This window comes from Pleurodeles waltl, chromosome 3_1 (genome assembly GCF_031143425.1).
Source record: "Pleurodeles waltl isolate 20211129_DDA chromosome 3_1, aPleWal1.hap1.20221129, whole genome shotgun sequence".
NCBI classification, from domain to species: Eukaryota; Metazoa; Chordata; class Amphibia; order Caudata; family Salamandridae; genus Pleurodeles; species Pleurodeles waltl.
Window position 1 is genome coordinate 1,064,337,618 of NC_090440.1, and position 19,961 is coordinate 1,064,357,578.

The window sequence follows — 19,961 nt, forward strand, 5'->3', positions numbered from 1 at the left end:
ACAACCCCCCACATACAATGAAATCATTGCCCAAGGAAGATGACAGTCCCCAGGGGGTGCAGGGAGGGGTTGTGAGGCCCCACTGCATACATAGTGAATGTGAAGAGACACCTTCCTGCACTAAAACAATCCTGGGAGGCTTTTTACTCTTTATGTGTGCTGCAGAATGCTGGATACATAAAACCAGAAACAAATTAGGAGAAATAAATATTTTTATCCTTGATGCACCATCCCTGGGGAGGCATAAGGTTTCAACACATCCCCAAGTTTACATGGCCTTGTAACTCTGGGGATACATCAAAATCCATGGGTGTTGCATGGAAACACCCACCACAACGCCCATTGAATGCCTTCCTAATGCAGAGTAAGGCAATGCAGTGAGTTGCACTTTCTTGCCTTACTCCATATCCATGATGCTATTCACAGCCATGCAAAGTAGGTTTGCATGCTCTCATATATATGGTTGAGAGGTTTGAGCTGCTGTTGCATCACTAAAAGTGCAAGCCTCTCATAAATACGTCCCTTATTTCAAAGGCCCGATATCATATCATATTTATCAAAGTAGATATTTTAGATCTCTTGAAGACTTTGATGGTGCTCTCTCAGAGGCACATGTACGTTCAATTTTTCCTGTCGCAAACGTTCCGATTCGCAGAATCGGACCGTTTGCAACAGGAAAAAAACATTTTGGTATGTACAGACCCTATTTTGTGATTCGGTAATCTATTTAAAATAGGTTTGTGAGTCGCAATTAGGAAGGGGCGTTCCCTTCCTAATTGCAAGTCGCAGCGCGATGTAGCATTGTTTTGGGACCATGAATGCGGTCAGAAAACAATCGCAGTTAGCACCAGTTTCAAACTGGTGATAACCCTTTCACAAACGGGAATGGGTCGCCACGCGACCCCTTCACCTTTGTGAATGGCAGCAAAATGTTTAAATGCATCTTGTTTTCCTTTAAGGAAAATGGGCTGCATTTAAAAAAAATACTGCTTTATTTAAAAGCTGTCACAGACATGGTGGTCTGCTGTCTCCAGCAGGCCACCATCCCTGTGAGGGCGGCCATTCCCAATGCGGTCACAAATTGCGAACTACCTCATAAATATTCATGAGGTAGGTCATTTGCGACCCCGTTGCGAATCGCAGACAGTGTCATTGAAAAAAGAGTTCTCCAACCCCAGCGCCAGCGCCAACGCCGTCACGCCCTCACAGGATTTGTGCGAATCCCTCGCCACTTTCTTCCATCGCAAGATCAGCGACCTCCACGACAGCTTCGGACACCAGACCCAACCATACACCACTGAACCCGCTTCCCCGGACATCACCCTCAACAACTGGACCCACATCAACACGGAAGAAACCAAATCCATCATGAACTCTATCCACTCCGGCGCCCCTTCGGACCCCTGCCCGCACTTCATCTTTAACAAAGCCGACGACATCATCGCCCCGCACCTCCAGACCATCATCAACTCTTCATTTTCTTCTGCTACCTTCCCCGAATGCTGGAAGCACGCTGAAGTCAATGCCCTACTAAAGAAACCTACGGCTGACCCAAGCGACCTGAAAAACTTCCGCCCCATCTCTCTTCTACCTTTCCCAGCCAAGGTAATAGAAAAGACCGTCAACAAACAGCTGACCACCTTCCTGGAAGACAACAACCTGCTCGACCCTTCACAAACCGGATTCCGAACCAACCACAGCACGGAAACCGCCCTCATCTCAGTCACAGACGACATCAGAACCCTGATGGACAACGGTGAAACAGTCGCCCTCATTCTCCTCGACCTCTCGGCTGCCTTTGACACCGTCTGTCACCGCACCCTAATCACCCGCCTACGCTCCACCGGGATCCAAGGCCAGGCCCTGGACTGGATCGCCTCCTTCCTCGCTAACCGCTCCCAAAGAGTTTACCTCCCTCCGTTTCGCTCAGAACCCACCAAGATCATCTGCGGCGTACCTCAAGGCTCATCGCTCAGCCCGACACTCTTCAATGTCTACATGAGCCCCCTCGCCGACATCGTACGCAAGCACGACATCATCATCACCTCCTACGCCGACGACACCCAACTTGTACTCTCCCTCACCAAGGACCCCGCCAGCGCCAAGACCAACCTACAAGAGGGTATGAAGGACGTCGCAGATTGGATGAGGCTCAGCCGCCTAAAGCTGAACTCTGAAAAAACGGAAGTCCTCATCCTCGGCAACACCCCGTCCGCCTGGGACGACTCCTGGTGGCCCACGGCCCTCGGCACCGCACCGACCCCCGCAGACCACGCCCGCAACCTCGGCTTCATCTTGGACCCTCTTCTCACCATGACCAAGCAAGTCAACGCCGTGTCCTCCGCCTGCTTCCTCACTCTCCGCATGCTCCGCAAGATCTTCCGCTGGATCCCCGCCGACACCAGAAAAAACGTGACCCACGCCCTTGTCACGAGTCGCCTGGACTACGGCAACACCCTCTACGCCGGGACCACCGCCAAACTCCAAAACCGCCTGCAACGCATCCAAAACGCCTCGGCCCGCCTCATCCTCGACGTACCCCGCAACAGCCACATCTCCGCACACCTGAGACACCTGCATTGGCTCCCAGTCAGCAAAAGGATCACCTTCCGTCTTCTCACCCACGCACACAAAGCCCTCCACAACAAGGGACCGGAATACCTCAACAGACGCCTCAGCTTCTACGTCCCCACCCGCCCCCTCCGCTCCGCTGGCCTCGCACTTGCTGCCGTCCCTCGCACCCGCCGCTCCACGGCGGGTGGGAGATCTTTCTCCTTCCTGGCGGCCAAGACCTGGAACTCCCTCCCCACCAGCCTCAGGACCACCCAGGACCACTCCGCTTTCCGGAGACTCCTAAAGACTTGGCTGTTCGAGCAGCGATAACCCCCCCTTTCCCCCCTAGCGCCTTGAGACCCGCACGGGTGAGTAGCGCGCTTTATAAATGTTAATGATTTGATTTGATTTGATTGACACTGTTGTACATCCGGTTTTGCGACTCGCAAATTGCGAGTCGCTTAGACTAACAATTTGTGAGTCGCAAAACCAGATCTTTGTACACGTGGCCCTCTGTGTCTTTTGCAACAGCCTTATTTGGTCTGTGCCAAATAGCAGTCTTGTCTTTCTGTTCTGCTGTCTATATGTTGTATCACCCGTTTTTTGTCTTTTATCCATGATGCCGATGTTCTCATTCCTATGGGGTTATACTTACTTAAAATATGATTTTCCACTTATTTCCATTTTGGCCTTTTACTTTGGTTTGTCGGTGTTACTGCCTCACTTTGATCTCCAAGTCAGCAAGTTTATTTTTGCTTATTTTCATTTTGTTGGCAAACGAAAGTTGGCAGCGATGTATGTATTTTCCCAGCTGGTTCACCTCGGGATATGCCTGTGATAAAATGTTCTGATGTTTTGTGAACACAACCCATGACACCGTTCACAATATGTATGTGCATGTGAACATCTAAAAAAGTGCTTCTGGAAGATGATCTTCTGAAAAAGTCTGAAAGTTTTTTTGTTTTGTTGCGTCTGCCATTATTTTTATTGTATTTCTGTCCTTTCAATAGATGATTCGATGTACCATGTTGACCTGACGGCCTTCAAAGTAAGATGTATTTCCAATGCTGTCTCTTGAAGAGAGAACCAAAACATTCTCTTTGTCATTTCAACCTATGTTGAAAATGATGCATTTGTTCATGACGTAAAAAACTAAAGTACATCAGAAAAAGAGATCATCACATCGCCAAAGGTTTTTTTCCTGAAATTGGAATGCAATTCTATTTGTCACCAGGCACAGTGTGCGTGAGTATTTACTAATGCTAGCTGGCAGTACTAGTCCCATGGCAAAAATTAATTTAAATCCATGTAATTCATGTAACTTTTGGAATTTCACATTCCTTTGTTCTGCAAAATTCCCACAATTATGCAACGCCATCTAAGTATAATGCATTTGTTGCAACATTATAGCAGAGGAGCACAGAACAATGGAAAATATCTAGACAGTGAGTGGCTTTAATATGCAGCACTTGTGTTTTTGATACTGCTTTTTGCGTCACAATGCATCCTCATGTCCAATATGGACACAATGATGCATTTCATGCTGAAATATAGTGCTAATAGCCAGATTTTCATTATACAAGATTGCGTGTAATTTCACATAATTTTCCTGAAATCTTTGATAATTATCAGAAGGAAAATTACACCAATTAAGCACAGACATATAAAGGGCAGTGTACACACTTCTCATAATATTTATCTATGTTAGTCATTCTACATTATATAAATTGCTACAACATATTATTATTTTGATTATTTTTAATATATTTTTAGGACTTTATCACTGGTAGGTAACAGTCTAGTGCCTACTACTGAGATCTGTGTGTTAGATCAATGTGTGATCTCAGCCTTGGCCCCTCCAAAGGGGCTGAGGGGCCACGCCCCCTCACCTTTTGCCTCTCAAGAAGAGTATCTGTCAGGCTGAACAAAGGTCACCATGCGGACACCCTTTATTTTCAGGATAGGCGGCCAAAAGCTAGACATGCAGTAAATGCGCAGGCTCCTGGCTGCCTGGGCTGAACCTTGCTGAGGATGTCATAGCTCCTCTGGGTAGCATCACTCATTGCCCCCAACCTGAATACTTCAGTTTAAGGCCTGGTGAGTATCAGTGAGTGACACCTCATCACAGAGTGGGCAGGGATCAGCAGTCTCACTGATCCCATCCCACTCTGTGACAATGTTGGGACTGCTGTCTTCCCTCATTGGCTGACGAAGTTCAACCAATGAGGGAAGGCAGCAGTCCCAACCCTCCTCGGACCTCCAAGGCAGAGCTGCAGGGAAGTGTGTTTTTCTTCTTTTTTAAATAATGTTTGGTGTATGTGGGTGTATGTTTGAATATTTGGTAATGAGTGTTGTAAATTTATGTGTGTGTTGGTGTGTGTCAATGAATGGGTATCAATGAGTGTGTATGTGCGCATATGTGTCCTGTCCCCCTTCCCTACTAAGATTACCGGCAGCCACTATGTGATCTGTAAGTCAGATGTTTGAATTACATTAAGAAGTGTTTGGAACAAATGAGAAAGACAAATTAATTCAGTGGTGTATTAAAATATTAACATGTAATTACAATTAAATAAAAACAATGATCTATAAGCTGCATAGCTTCCTTTAGTAAAAATCATAGTTGTATTTGTTCCCTAGAATATTTGTTTTATTTTCCACCAGTGGGAGTGAGTTTAGTTATTCCATTGGATTAAATCGATGCAATGTGTGATGAATCCTTTACTAGTTATATTGAACGTCACTGTACTGTTATGTATTTCTGTTGATCATCATTCTTATTAATAATGTAACAGACCTTACAATATGAGAGTGTTGTGATTATTAGCATTTTACAGAGGTATGTTATAAGTTCTAAATATTATAGATCCTTTATCAGACTGTAATTGATATGCTTTTATTTTAAAAGAATGGTGGGTACAGGAAGTCTCCTCAAAGAAGAAATCCAGGCCCAAGTCAGACTTAGGTACACTAACATTATTAAAAGTAGAGGAGGGTTTTTGCTTGTGAATATTATTGCAATGCTAGTACAAGCGATAGCATTTCAAACATAAAGTACCTTGTTTTATACTTTGAGATTTCCAATCTCTTCATTTTATTGCAACAGAGATAGCTCAAAACTTTGCTTCAGTAGAGTTTAGGAAATATATATATATATATATATAAATATATATGTGTGTGTGTGTGTGTGTGTATGTGTATGTATGGGTGTGTGTGTGCATATATATATATATATATATATATATGTATATATATATATGTATATCACAATTAAAAAGATATTTTAGGTTAAATGATGAACCTCATCTAAATGTATTCAGGCATGCATAAATGAATTCTTGCCGTAAGTGTAAAATAAAAAAAAATAAAAGCATTAGGAAAAGACAATCAAGAATTAGAAAATATAAGGCAACTAATTAGATCAGATACAGGCACAATGTTTACATGTTATAAAATGTCTTAAATGGTCCATTTTCTAGCCTTTCCAAAGACTCTAGAGTAAGGGCGTGAAGCGGCAGAGAAATTTACATCATTTGAGTTATATGTACAAATTTCATTTTCAAACTTGTTAGAACCCTATTTTGTTTGGTTTCCGTTTCCCTCCTTATATTCCTTACTTGTATTGTTAAGATTCAACATGATTCAATTTTAGAGTGGCGTTTCCAACAAAATGTGTGTGCGTAAAAACATTACCACCATGCCCTTGTGATAACATCTGGAAACAAAGCACTTGCCACTTTATTTTATTTTGTTCACTTTACTCAGTTCCTAGGAAAACTTTTATATTACCGACTTTGCGCAACTTACACACTATTTCTCACAAAGAAGGTTTGATTGGTATTCAAAGCCTCTCATCCAAACATATGTGTAGTTCCATTTTAAGCTTTATCAAATCAGCTATTGCTATTAGAAATCGATATGAATTAGTTGATGTGACCACTTGTTAATGCAATGTTAAATACTGTTTTATTGATGTATATGATTTTATAAATATTAACTAATATTTTTTCGATTTAGAAGGGCTAAGGGACATGTTGTGATTTTATAATGTGATTTTATAATCCTTGTAAATCATCAGATTGAAGCTATTCGCTTTTATAATTATGTAATAAGTATTGTATTTTTTATGGTGTTACATATATATGCATGTGCACTTTTATGGCATTATGCCGAATAAAGTTTTCTGACTGACTGACTGAATGGCAGAGCTAGATTTATTAGAAAGTGTTAGGAACTATTGATAATTCAAAATTCTTGAGGGATTGGAAAACATTTGATTTCTGGAACTTAATTTATTTCGGATCTCAAAAAAAATAGTACTATGAAGTGTTGGTTGCCCTCACTCTATTACAGATTTACACTTCTAGTGGCTTTTCTCTACTCCACCATTGACCCAGGGACATATTCCTTGGAGTAAATCAGAGGAATCAAGTGAGAGGAGCTTCAGAAGAAGTCTAACTTGATGGAAATTAGCTGTGATTTATTTCACTGTGTGTGATTCAGAACAATCAGGGAATAGGAACTCCTAGTGTATTTTACATGTGGTGGGCTCCACTGACTGCATTTTGGGGGGTTCTGACACTGATGTTGACTTTGTTTATTAGAATAAACAGGTTTTGGGCTCTATTCTCATCTGTGCTTACATTTGGTTTGGGTCTATCATACAAGTCTGAGGGTAAACAGCAAAGCAGATTACTTGGAGAATGGTCAGTGGTCTGTCCCAGTTTCCCATATAATCTGTGATTCCTTATTAGCTATGGGAAAGCCTTGTGGAGATTCTCAAAGAGTCCAATTTCAAAATAGTTTGAACACACATACAGATCAGGAGTAGCAAATATGTGTGATGATGAAATCATTTTCCTGATTTATTTTTACTCTCAAAAGCAGAAATTGCTAATAAAACATTTACAACAGAACTGGGGTTCTTCTACAATTGCAGTTGAAGGATTGATGGAGGGTTTATGGTTATGTGTGAGTGGTGTGGTGTGGTAAAATTGTCAGACAGCCAAAAACATATTTTGTGGAAAATTATTTTCACAGGATGTTTGCAATTCTAAAAATGCAAGAGTTTCTCAAAGGGAAGCATAAGGGTGTTTCCAGGTTGGGAATGGCAAAGTGGTTCCTATAAAGTATATTTTTAACAGGGACAAGTATGTTCCCACTTGAGAAGGAAAATTGTGTTAATGTACAATTGTTTTCAATGCAAATTGTAAACTAAAGTTCCACATACTGAAATACTTATGCCTCTGAGTACTCCTGAGAATCTTCTCTTAAAAAGTCTTTGCCAGTCATAGAATATTTTGTGAATTGCAAAACAAGTCTAAATTATTAGTCTAAAATATTCCCCAAGTATGGGAGTAATTCTGAGAAGACTGACTGAGCTCCAAACGTTTTGCAATTGATACTAGATCATATAGCGTACCTGTTTTCTAGAAAGAGGCAATAGTCCCTGGAGAGATCCTCCTTGAAGGTGTTGCAGCCTTTAGAACCTCTGAAGAGAGCTTAACGAGCTTCCTTAAGTAATGAATTGACTTTCTCAGCAATCCTTATACATTTCAACTAAAGATGTACTTTTCAAATGCATTCTTAACTAGCACACAATGCATATATGCAGTCCAAAATAAAAATAAAAACCCATATCCAGTCGAAAACGATGCCATAGACCTAAATATTTCTAAAAATATCTGGGGGTGGCTTAGGTAGTCCACGGGTATTTAAATATCATTAACATCAAGTATATTGTTATGCCTCTTGAATTATAACCTGCATTCAAAGATCTCCTAAATAAAATGAGTAAATACTGTATTCCCTGTATAGTAATGTAAAAACATTTAAAAATTAGTACACAGGAATGGGCCGGTTGCTTCAGCGCTAAAATACATATATAGAATGAGAGGGCAAAACTTCCCAGCCCCATCTGTAATGCAACTGAAATCCACGTGTAACTCAGAAAAGTTATCAGGACATTTGATTTCTGGATTAATTCCTTCTATTGTGACTCATTGACATATAGCGGTTTCTTTCACCATAACAAAGAGTCAAACATGACACTGATAGCTTATATGTGGTCAACACGAAAAATAACAAGGCACATTGTGAAATAAAATTACTTGTAGTATCTTAACATGATTCGAATTATTTGGAGGTTGAAACATACGGAATAAGAAAAACAGGAAGAAATCGACTACAATGTGTGTCCATAGATAGGACTTGCTGAACATACGTGTAAACAAAATAGCACATGAGACGGGTTTTATTGTTCGCATGCAACTAATACGATAATAGATGTCTGACTAGATTGGAGTATCAAACACATTTATGACGAGCCAGTGGGAATCTACATGGAATAAAATCCATTTTCAATCAGAATCGCCAAGTGCATAAAGATTTCTCTGCTATTTTTGACGAAAAATCTTGCACGTGGAGAATTTTAAATAAAGTCTACTAATGTTCTCTACTCAACACCTTTCCCCCTTAAGTATCCTTTGCACGACAATTAATTGATCCTTTGATAATATGCAATTTGTCAAATGCACTACTACTCAATACACTGCCACGTGGTGGAAAGTGTTTCATGAAACTTGATAGAATGCACAACATCTTAACAGGATAATCAATAATTAACATGAGGAAGGCCACTGTGATCTTTAGACATTTACAAATGAGCGGCAGGGGAAAGGATCCGAACTTTAAATTACAGGGAGTGCAGAATTATTAGGCAAATGAGTATTTTGACCACATCATCCTCTTTATGCATGTTGTCTTACTCCAAGCTGTATAGGCTCGAAAGCCTACTACCAATTAAGCATATTAGGTGATGTGCATCTCTGTAATGAGAAGGGGTGTGGTCTAATGACATCAACACCCTATATCAGGTGTGCATAATTATTAGGCAACTTCCTTTCCTTTGGCAAAATGGGTCAAAAGAAGGACTTGACAGGCTCAGAAAAGTCAAAAATAGTGAGATATCTTGCAGAGGGATGCAGCACTCTTAAAATTGCAAAGCTTCTGAAGCGTGATCATCGAACAATCAAGCGTTTCATTCAAAATAGTCAACAGGGTCGCAAGAAGCGTGTGGAAAAACCAAGGCGCAAAATAACTGCCCATGAACTGAGAAAAGTCAAGCGTGCAGCTGCCACGATGCCACTTGCCACCAGTTTGGCCATATTTCAGAGCTGCAACATCACTGGAGTTCCCAAAAGCACAAGGTGTGCAATACTCAGAGACATGGCCAAGGTAAGAAAGGCTGAAAGACGACCACCACTGAACAAGACACACAAGCTGAAACGTCAAGACTGGGCCAAGAAATATCTCAAGACTGATTTTTCTAAGGTTTTATGGACTGATGAAATGAGAGTGAGTCTTGATGGGCCAGATGGATGGGCCCGTGGCTGGATTGGTAAAGGGCAGAGAGCTCCAGTCCGACTCAGAGGCCAGCAAGGTGGAGGTGGAGTACTGGTTTGGGCTGGTATCATCAAAGATGAGCTTGTGGGGCCTTTTCGGGTTGAGGATGGAGTCAAGCTCAACTCCCAGTCCTACTGCCAGTTCCTGGAAGACACCTTCTTCAAGCAGTGGTACTGGAAGAAGTCTGCATCCTTCAAGAAAAACATGATTTTCATGCAGGACAATGCTCCATCACACGCGTCCAAGTACTCCACAGCGTGGCTGGCAAGAAAGGGTATAAAAGAAGGAAATCTAATGACATGGCCTCCTTGTTCACCTGATCTGAACCCCATTGAGAACCTGTGGTCCATCATCAAATGTGAGATTTACAAGGAGGGAAAACAGTACACCTCTCTGAACAGTGTCTGGGAGGCTGTGGTTGCTGCTGCACGCAATGTTGATGGTGAACAGATCAAAACACTGACAGAATCCATGGATGGCAGGCTTTTGAGTGTCCTTGCAAAGAAAGGTGGCTATATTGGTCACTGATTTGTTTTTGTTTTGTTTTTGAATGTCAGAAATGTATATTTGTGAATGTTGAGATGTTATATTGGTTTCACTGGTAATAATAAATAATTGAAATGGGTATATATTTTTTTTTGTTAAGTTGCCTAATAATTATGCACAGTAATAGTCACCTGCACACACAGATATCCCCCTAACATAGCTAAAACTAAAAACAAACTAAAAACTACTTCCAAAAATATTCAGCTTTGATATTAATGAGTTTTTTGGGTTCATTGAGAACATGGTTGTTGTTCAATAATAAAATTAATCCTCAAAAATACAACTTGCCTAATAATTCTGCACTCCCTGTAGTAATGATAGTAATATTGTGCACAGCCTCTAGTTATCAAGTACAATCCGTTTCTCGTGTTACATGCCCACATACATCTTGGTTAAAAAAAGGGCACAGTTGTTCGGATTGCAATGTATTACATGCAGCATAATGATCTTGTTAGAAATGTATTTTTTACTGCTTGGGGTTAAAAAGTATTTTTACTGAGAGCATCAAGGGACTGATTATGAGTCAGGTGGAGTGGAACGTCCTCATACAATTCTGCTCCACCTGATTCTGAGTTTTCCACACCCGATTTCTCCATGTGTGGTAGAACCTGGCTCAATATTATTGGCAGGTAAAAAACGTGCGTAAGACTTTGGCAGCCAATCTCATTCTCCGTTATTTTTTGTTCTAGTGGGGGAACATACAGGCCCATATTTATACTTTTTCAGCGCTGCATTTGCCTAATTTGTTTACGCAAAAGCGGCACAAACTTACTAAATACAATTGTATTTTGAATGTTTGCGCTGCTTTTGTGTTAAAAAGTGGTGCAAATGTGGCACCAAAAAGTATAAATATGGTCCTCAATGTTGCCCCTACCTGAAAATATTTTCTGCTTTCCTTTCTCCCCTCAGCCTTTCCTTCACCCACCACCTTAACCACATGTCCACTCATACCACCTTTTTACAGCATGGTGAAGTACATGTGCTTTTATGAATGGAAACGTTGATCTCAGACTGGAGTTTTACTCATAAGTGCCTTGTACTGGTGCAAAATGACTACAAGTTAATGGTAAAAATGTATGTGATTCTATCCTAGTACCATTCCACCTATAAACCGGGGCCTCAATGCTTATTTAATAAAAAAAATATTAAATTTCTTGTCAAATTATTGTGTTGAGTTGTGTCAGCCATGATAGAATACTAACTTCTTGTGAGTGCTCGATGTCTACATAACGTGTAAAACTGAAGCAAATTAGATCACGTCTTTAAGCAAAAATCTAGAAAATTGTGAAAAAGTGTAGACTGGTTTCTTTTCGCATTGATCCCATAAAACCTTTGTTTTCGCACTTCAACAGTCATTTAACCTTGCTGTGAAGGTATTTTTCTGTAGTTAAACAGAAAGGACATATGGTGGTAACAATAAACAGGGATCAGTATAGCCGGCCACATGGTTCAGCAAGCTGCAGCTGACAAATGCATTGCTTAGGTCATGAGCTTTAAGCCCTGCTGGACAGCCTCAGACTTCCATCTTTCCACAGTAAGTACATTCAGTAAAATAAATTTATTAGAAGTAACACACAGTATGTACAGTCCTTAGAAGAGGTAAAAATTTTAAATTTAGGGGGATATTTAGGAGCCCCTAGCACCACCCTGGCACCACCATAGTGTCATTTTTTTACCGCTAAGGCAGTGCTAAAGTGGCATTGCGCCAATATTAAATCCTTGCACCACATAATGCCTGCATCTGGCATAATGTATGCAAGAGGGATGTTCAGGCACTAGGAGGCCCACAAAAATGGTGCAGTATAATTTAACAGATTTCACTGCACCATTTTTGGCTTCATTTTTAAGGCCTTCTCGATGGAGGCGTTAAAATTACGCTATCATGGAAACCTATGGGCCTCCTTGCACTTTTGTACAATAGCGCCAACATTTTTGACACTAGCGTAGCAAATCACCACAATAGCGTCAAACATTTTGACATTATTGCGCTAGTGACCACCATGGTGTGCTGTATTATAAATACGGTGCAACCATGGAGTCGTTAGGTGCCGGTGGGGTGGCGCAGAAAGAGTGGCGCATCAGCTCTTATGCACCACTTTTTCTTAAATAGGCCTTAGTGTCAATTAGAAGAACATGTTACATATATTAATGCACCTTGAAAACCAGGCCAATGGATTGCTGGGGTTTGTCTATGGTACATGTTATGCTAAGCAGATAAATAGCAATGCAGTGCCAACACACAGATATCTTTTAAGACAGCAGCATCCTGCCACTCCACACAGGATGTGAGAAATGCTCATTGCCCATGTTGAATACTCCTTTCTGCCAAACATGGTTGCCTTTATGGAACTCCCTCTGTTCTCGTGGCTGCAGAAGGAAGCTACAAGTTACATCTCTGTTCCTGGGGTGGTGATCCCTTCACTGACCATGTTACAATTCTTTTTTCTATACTTACTGTGCCATTATTAGGACATTGCCTGGACTGTGTGGCTTTTGATTTATGACATTAGAGATGTGAATTAGGCATATGGCACCGTCTTTATTGTTACTAGAGATAGCAAAACACATATTTCCTATAGATTGGTCAATATAACAACTAGAAATGTATCAGGTGATACCCAAGAGTAATGATTGATTCCTGCTTCCTAGCACATTTCTAAAAGCAGTGCCAGAAACCTGTCATCATTATTTACGATATTTATCTGATTCATGTGGAGTGTTTACAAACCTAGCGGGCACATTAGGAGGACATTTGGGGAACGAAGCTAGAATCATCAGACTTCTTTAGTCCTCTTTTCTTCTTCGAATGAAGACCTTGGAAAATACTGATCAACTGCTCAAATAAAATCATTAGTTGAGTAAGCACGTTTTGAGTATTGCCTTGCCTTGCCTCTAAGCATTTGCTTTGTTATCCAGATCAAGGGATGCTATCATTCTATCCATGTCATCGCTAATTCATCACAAATGAGTGAACTGCTGCTGACAACCAGTTGCAAGGCAAAACTGTTTTCATCTTAGATACCGTCCTGTACAAGTGATGCGTTTTATATACTTATTTACAAAAAATCACAGTAATATGTTAACTTTAATCACTTTTGACTGACCTCTCTTTCATGTACAAACCCTTTCATGAAGGAGAGGTCAATTGGTATGTATTGATTTGGGCTGAGCAAACCACAAAAGTAGACCAATAAAAACATACCTCGAGTTCACTTTCTATAGATAAATAAATAAACATATATCCCAGAGCAAAACACAAATATAGATGATATTGATATCTTTTGAGGTCAAAAATCAATTTAAGTGTCATATCTATTGGTGAAGCACTACTGACGGTTAAAAAACATATACTCATTACATTTCATACCATAGACCTTTTGCCCTTTACAAACCGCTTTATTGGGAAACATCAGGACTAAGTGCTTTGGAGCTTTATAAGATCACCCATTTTATTACTTAAGAGCATTTTATTTGAGTTGAAATTCCTCACTAAAACACTAGTGTTTCAAACACTTGACTTTGCTTCCCTGTCCATCGGCAACATTGAGTTAGCTTAAAGACAGCCGAAATTCAGAGACCGAATGCCAACGTTATAGTTTAGTTCATTCAAAATGTATTGAAGGTGAGAACATGGTATACATAGTAAGGTGTTACAATGCTTTGCAATATACAAACAATTGGAGATTCCCTTTGTTTCACTGAATATTCAATTGCTAATTGACAGTGATTTTTTCATGAAACTCATTTGATCAATATCACTCATCAAAACAGCATACTACCTGTTGCTGATGGGCACATAACCCAGGTGTAACAGAAATCCAACATGATGTATTTTTAATACTATGTTTCATCCGTGAACAATGCCTTCAATTACTGATGGAAATGTATGACTCAGACCCCACGTTAATAATCTGTTTTACTTATGGCGCAATTGAAACTCTGTCAAATGATTTCACCATGACACATAGCTTTAGGGCACCGTTGCTTTTGGGCTTTAACAACTATATCATGTCCATCAAAACAGGACTTCCTCTGCAGAAACACCGCCTGTCTGGACTAAAGTAAATGAAAAGTATGGAGTTGAGCAATTCTCAAAGTAAGTGACAACCAGGTATCTGGAAGGTGTGGAGAGATGATGTCAACATTACACTTCTTGCCGCTGGTTGTTTATTGATAATAAGAGATATGGAAGCAGAGGGTATAAGCAGTGCCTAATGCGTAAAAGTATGAGTGCCACGGCCCAATGTTTTGCTCAGAGGCAGACAGAAATGCTGAATGTCAGTGGTGCTGAATACTAAGGTTTCGTAGACTTGAATCCACCTAATGTCTTTTCCCACTACTACCAGACACTTCCTGCCCCTTTATCTCATTCTTTCAAGTTCTTTGTATCCCTGATTTCTTTCTTTATCACAGTTTTTTCCATTGTGCTCTTCCTCCTTCTTTCTCCCTTTTATGTTTTTCAGTCTTTCGCTCAGGGTCAAAGTTTCATGATTTAAAATAAGTGAGCGTCCCTCAAAAATAAGTGCTGGTGGGCTAGGTCAAATTAAACACTGGTTACAAGGGGTCCAACGTTCATTTAAAGTCTAGCATACAAGTAATGCTTGTTGAATCTGAGTGCAGGGAGAGCAGGGTGCAGACTGAGAAGATCCCATAAACAAAAAAGGTGGGTTAACAGGAAGGTTAAACCCACAGTGTTACAACGGACGAAAATTCATATGTAATGCTGTGGGTGACAGGGTGGAAGGCACATGGTCGTTATAATGGAGAAATCAACCGGAATCCAAGAAAACTATTACTGAATGCAATAATTCAAACAACTCTTCAAAAACAAAGCATTTACAGGTAAACCTAAATATTCAGTTGATGACATTGTAGAAAACATAATTATTCTTCAAAATATTATGCATAGATACTATTTTCTAAAGTATGCATGAGATACGTGTTTATTCCCTTATCAATTCACTTCAAAATATGAGGGAGTCAGTATTAATGACAGATAAACTTAGGTTACAGTAAAGTTCTATCATGTGACCTGAAGGTCTCATAACATTCTTAGGGGGATCAACCTCGTAAGCTCTCATGCAGTAAATTGCAAGACAATGTGTTCTGGCACTGAATCTGTTTTCCACTTGTGGCTATTTACACTAGACTTGAAAATGTGGCCTTCACATCTTTAGTGGCAACACTTCCATCTACTTGTGTGGATCTTCAGAGTGGAGGTAAAGTCTGGAGAAGTGGCCACACGTTTGAAATTAATGCCAATAGATTGGAGGTCTGGGCCAGCTGCCATAGTTTCTTTTTCTCACTCTCATATGGGAGATCTAAGACAATATGCGTCTGTCTAGTGTCTTTTTAAATGTGTGTGCGTGTGTGTGTGAGACAGAGAGAGAGTGAGTAGACGCCAACTCTGAAAATGTAACGTAAATTTCATGTACTTCTTTTTTTAATGGCTTCCACAGAGGAATCGTATTCTTGAATACTATCTAAGCGTATGCAAATTAGAGCAGATGATATGATGAGCTTATAATGTATTTCTGCTGGCAACACACACTGATGTTGTGGACAATTGACTCACTTCAAACCGACACCCTTGTGTCTGTTTCTGTGCTGGGCCCTGCCTCGAGAACCCGCCCGCTGATTGACGGGCCAGTGGCACCATTATGTCCATGCATTTCATGTCTACTTTAGCTATATTCCAGAGGCAGCAGTTCAGTCCGAAGGATGTATAACCATAATTAAAAGTTCCACTGTGACAAATCAAATCATCCTTCAACAGTTCGAGCAGCTATTTCCACTTTATAATACCACGTAGTTGCCAGTTAAAAAATTACTGATGCAACATTTAATTACAACCAAAGGTTTTCATACGCCGAAGCGTCAATGTTATGTATTGCTTTAAAATAACATTAAAAATAGCATTTAAGGTAACTTTCCCTCTAACCACCTTACTGGAGAAATGAGCCACTGATGATTCAAAAATAAAGAAATTTCAAACAGCATGTGTAAAAGACACCTATTTATTTTAGATAGAATTATTGCAGTGTTTTCATAAATCGTGTTTGAAAATGGGATGCAAAGGCATAGGAAAGCAACACTTCCATGGAACCATGGAATGCTCAGTTTAATCAGCCTACTCCCTGCCTGGTCTCACTTCCTACCGCCACCTGATCCTGTCAGAGACGACGCAAGAATTACAAGGCTTTATACAGCGTGCAGAGAGCACCATCTCTGGCGGTCCCGCTCGGCTCCTCTCTGGAGTGCCATAATTATCCACTGACCTAACAGCTGACAGGCTCTACTTAGAGCAACACTACTAATTGATGTAAGAATGACGTTTCCTGAATAGCCACTTTTTACAACCACCTTGAAAAACGGACATAAAATTACATCTCGATTCTTAGACTGACGCAGCACAGCGCCAATTGAAATATAATGCCAAAAAGAGGCAAGGGTATGGAGTCAGTTCACACAACATATGGCAGAAATAGCATCATCACAACTAACAGTAAACTCTTCGAAAACGCAAACAAAACATCAACAGCCAGCAGACTTGTCCAAAACATGAGATTCCTTTGCACAACCAAGTCTACGTTTTCGTTTTCTCCGTTAGAAGAAAATGTCCTTGGGTCCTGGAATCTCTCGGATTCTGTAAGGTCATTCAGTATTCTTTTGGGTAAAGATGTCATTTTTTTGCAGCAGTCACTTTCTACAGAGATGCCACACACTAGAGATGATGCGAATACATTACCCAGTTTCCTCGCTGTACAGACTGACACTTGGCACAGAGAGAAACCTCTTTTATTGGAAAGCAGATGCAAATGTATTAATGAGCGTCACCTTAGTTTGTCGGCCAAATGCATTTCTACGTTTCTGAATTATCACCCCTTTTTCCTGTCCCTTCTCAAGCACAAACGCCCTTTATATAATTAGAAAAAAAGCAGGGACCGTGCTCATTCACCGTAGCATACACAGACGGGAGAACAGGAGTTTCAGGCTGCATGCAAGTTCGCCTGGTGCCCATTCAGTGGGGATGGGGGAAGGGCGGGCTGCAGGGTAAACAAGCATCGCTCCCCAAAAATGTACAGACTGACTTCCTCTGAGTGTGATTTACCTGCTCCTGTTGGTGCTGACTCCTAGGACCCAGGCTCGGTTGGTCTTTCATGGCTGTCATTGTGGACGGCGCTGCCTCACTTCCTCACTGCTTCCTCAGCGTTAGGGACCTGATTAGACATCAATAGCATGACAAGCCTTTCTTCGCGCTCTCTAATTCGTAAAGGAGCAAGCGGCGGAATATGATAAAAGCAAGAAAGCGGGTTGCCGCGGGCTGTCGGAGGCTGTCCCACTAGCCCTGTCAGTCTGAAGCCCGGGTACAGCGGGGAGCAGCTCCAAGCAGGCGACGCTCAGATTGGCAGGTTCCTAAACGGTCCGTGTGACACCGAAGCCAAACACCTGAACCCGGCACTTGTCCACCCTCCTCTCGCGCAATCTGAATGGCATCCTGCAGCCTCCAGGCGGGCACGCGGCCAGCTGCCGCTAGGATTGCAAACGAGGATTTCCCAGTAGCAGGTGAAGGCAGCGACTCTGCACCTCCTGCCTCCTTCTACGCCAGACTTCACATCTGGAGCAACAGCAAGTGTCAAGTTAGCCTTCCTTCCTCTGTTTGGAGCAGCCCACTTACTCTTTGAATTACGGGGGTGTGTTGGCAAACATTTGATGATATCAAATGTGGTGTTATTTGGAACCAGTCCTGCAGCCCCCCCAGACAAATGCAGTCACCCACAACCAAATACTCCTTATAGAATGACCTGACCTGTTACTAACACAGATGGGGTAAAGAATAAACGTTATGGGTTAACGCTGAAGGACAAACTATCTAAGAATTCCTACTCTAAATGTTTAAATAAATGTTATATATTTTTTAACTATTAGATCGAAAAATTAAATATTTTATAATAACATGTTGCAAAATACTTCTATTATTCTGTGTCTGCCTGTTTTTATCAACATTGCTAATAATATGTGGCTTAATTACATTTGATCTACGTATTTTTATAAAAATAGACACCATTTCCCCAGTGCTTTTGGGTAAAAGAGAGTTCTCCCACACCCACGCACAAAACACACATTCACAAACAAACTTTAAAAAACACAGCGACCTACAGACATAGGGGCTAGTTACGAGTTTGGCGAAGGGGATTACTCCATCCCAAATGTGACTGATATCCCACTCGCCTTATTACAATTTCCATTATAGCCTAGGGGGGTAGATATCCCTCACGTTTGGGACGGAGTAATCCCCTCTGCCAAGGTCGTAATTAGGCCCTTAGTCACAAAGTATATCTGTTATCCATAACAAAAGAAGAGAGCTTTCACAGCACCGATATTTCACTTGAATGATGTGTTTCAATTCACAATCGACTAAAAATCATAAAATATTTAAAAATACATAATATCCAACACGTTATTGTTTAATCTGTTGGCTTTTAGTAACCCTCATGCTTTCACGTTTATGTGCACACAAACCCCTTATTGTTTATTGCAAGTTAAAAAGCGATGTTTAACTTTGTCCAATTCAATGGCACTCATTTTATCAACCTCGAAGGATGAAAGGCAGAGTACACCCGTAAGGTTTGAATGTGCGACTTTGAGTTCAAGCAAGGATTCCTGTAGTGGATGTATTAGTCCACTGGAACACTGGAACCAGCTAAAACTCATGGCTACCTGGATTACAAGTATTACACAGTCAGTGGCGGGTCTAGTTATAGTTACCTTGGCTTTCTCATTAGAAAACAATTTGTGATTGCCAGGCCGGATTGGCCTTTTATCCTTCTGGGCATCTCCAGAGAGGACAGCCGCTGAAGGCTGTGTCACTCACTCCAGATCCCCAGGGTTTATGACAGCAGACACAGCAGGGATGTAAGCAAAGAAAGCGAGATGTGAGGAGGAGGGAGAGGATGAATGGAAAGAGAGAGAGGAAGAGGGAAGCAGGGCAGGGATTTATATTTTGCCAGTAACTTTATATTACATGGCAACTCTGCATGAAAATGTCCAAAACACTATAAGTAGCCCCAAATTGATTGTTTAGAAATATGTTCACATCACAAAGTGGAGAAGGTGGTGTGAAGGGGCTATAGAGCAAACGTTGTATGCCCAATTCTGTCTCTCGTAGGGACATTTTTCTCTGTGACTGAAACAGATCTTGCACCGAATCAGAGGTGGGCCCAATCTATAAAATCTGGCAAAGTTGAGAAATATCACATACGCAGAGGAGAGGTTTGTGTCACCAGACCCTATTTCCCTCAGTCAGAAATCCAATGGGCCATCTAGATCCAGGGAAATTATTTTCCACCTATCATTCAGGAATACCCTTATTCCTGCGTGGCAGCAATACAACACAGTAGCAACTGCTTGGCATCTACTACGTCCCATTCACCTTTTTGGATGAAAAGTCTTAGAGC

General features: G+C 41.1%; 1 protein-coding gene across 1 annotated transcript in view; it reads right to left on the reverse strand.

Annotated features, from left to right (window-relative positions):
• DPP10 (dipeptidyl peptidase like 10) overlaps window positions 1-18,123 on the reverse strand; it is a 1,473,102-nt gene extending 1,454,979 nt beyond the window's left edge. Inside the window, exon 1 of the mRNA XM_069224346.1 lies at window positions 17,615-18,123. Within this exon, the coding sequence (XP_069080447.1) occupies window positions 17,615-17,674 (60 nt within the window). The 5' untranslated portion in view covers window positions 17,675-18,123. The remainder of the gene's footprint in view (window positions 1-17,614) is intronic.
• Window positions 18,124-19,961: the final 1,838 nt, after the last annotated feature.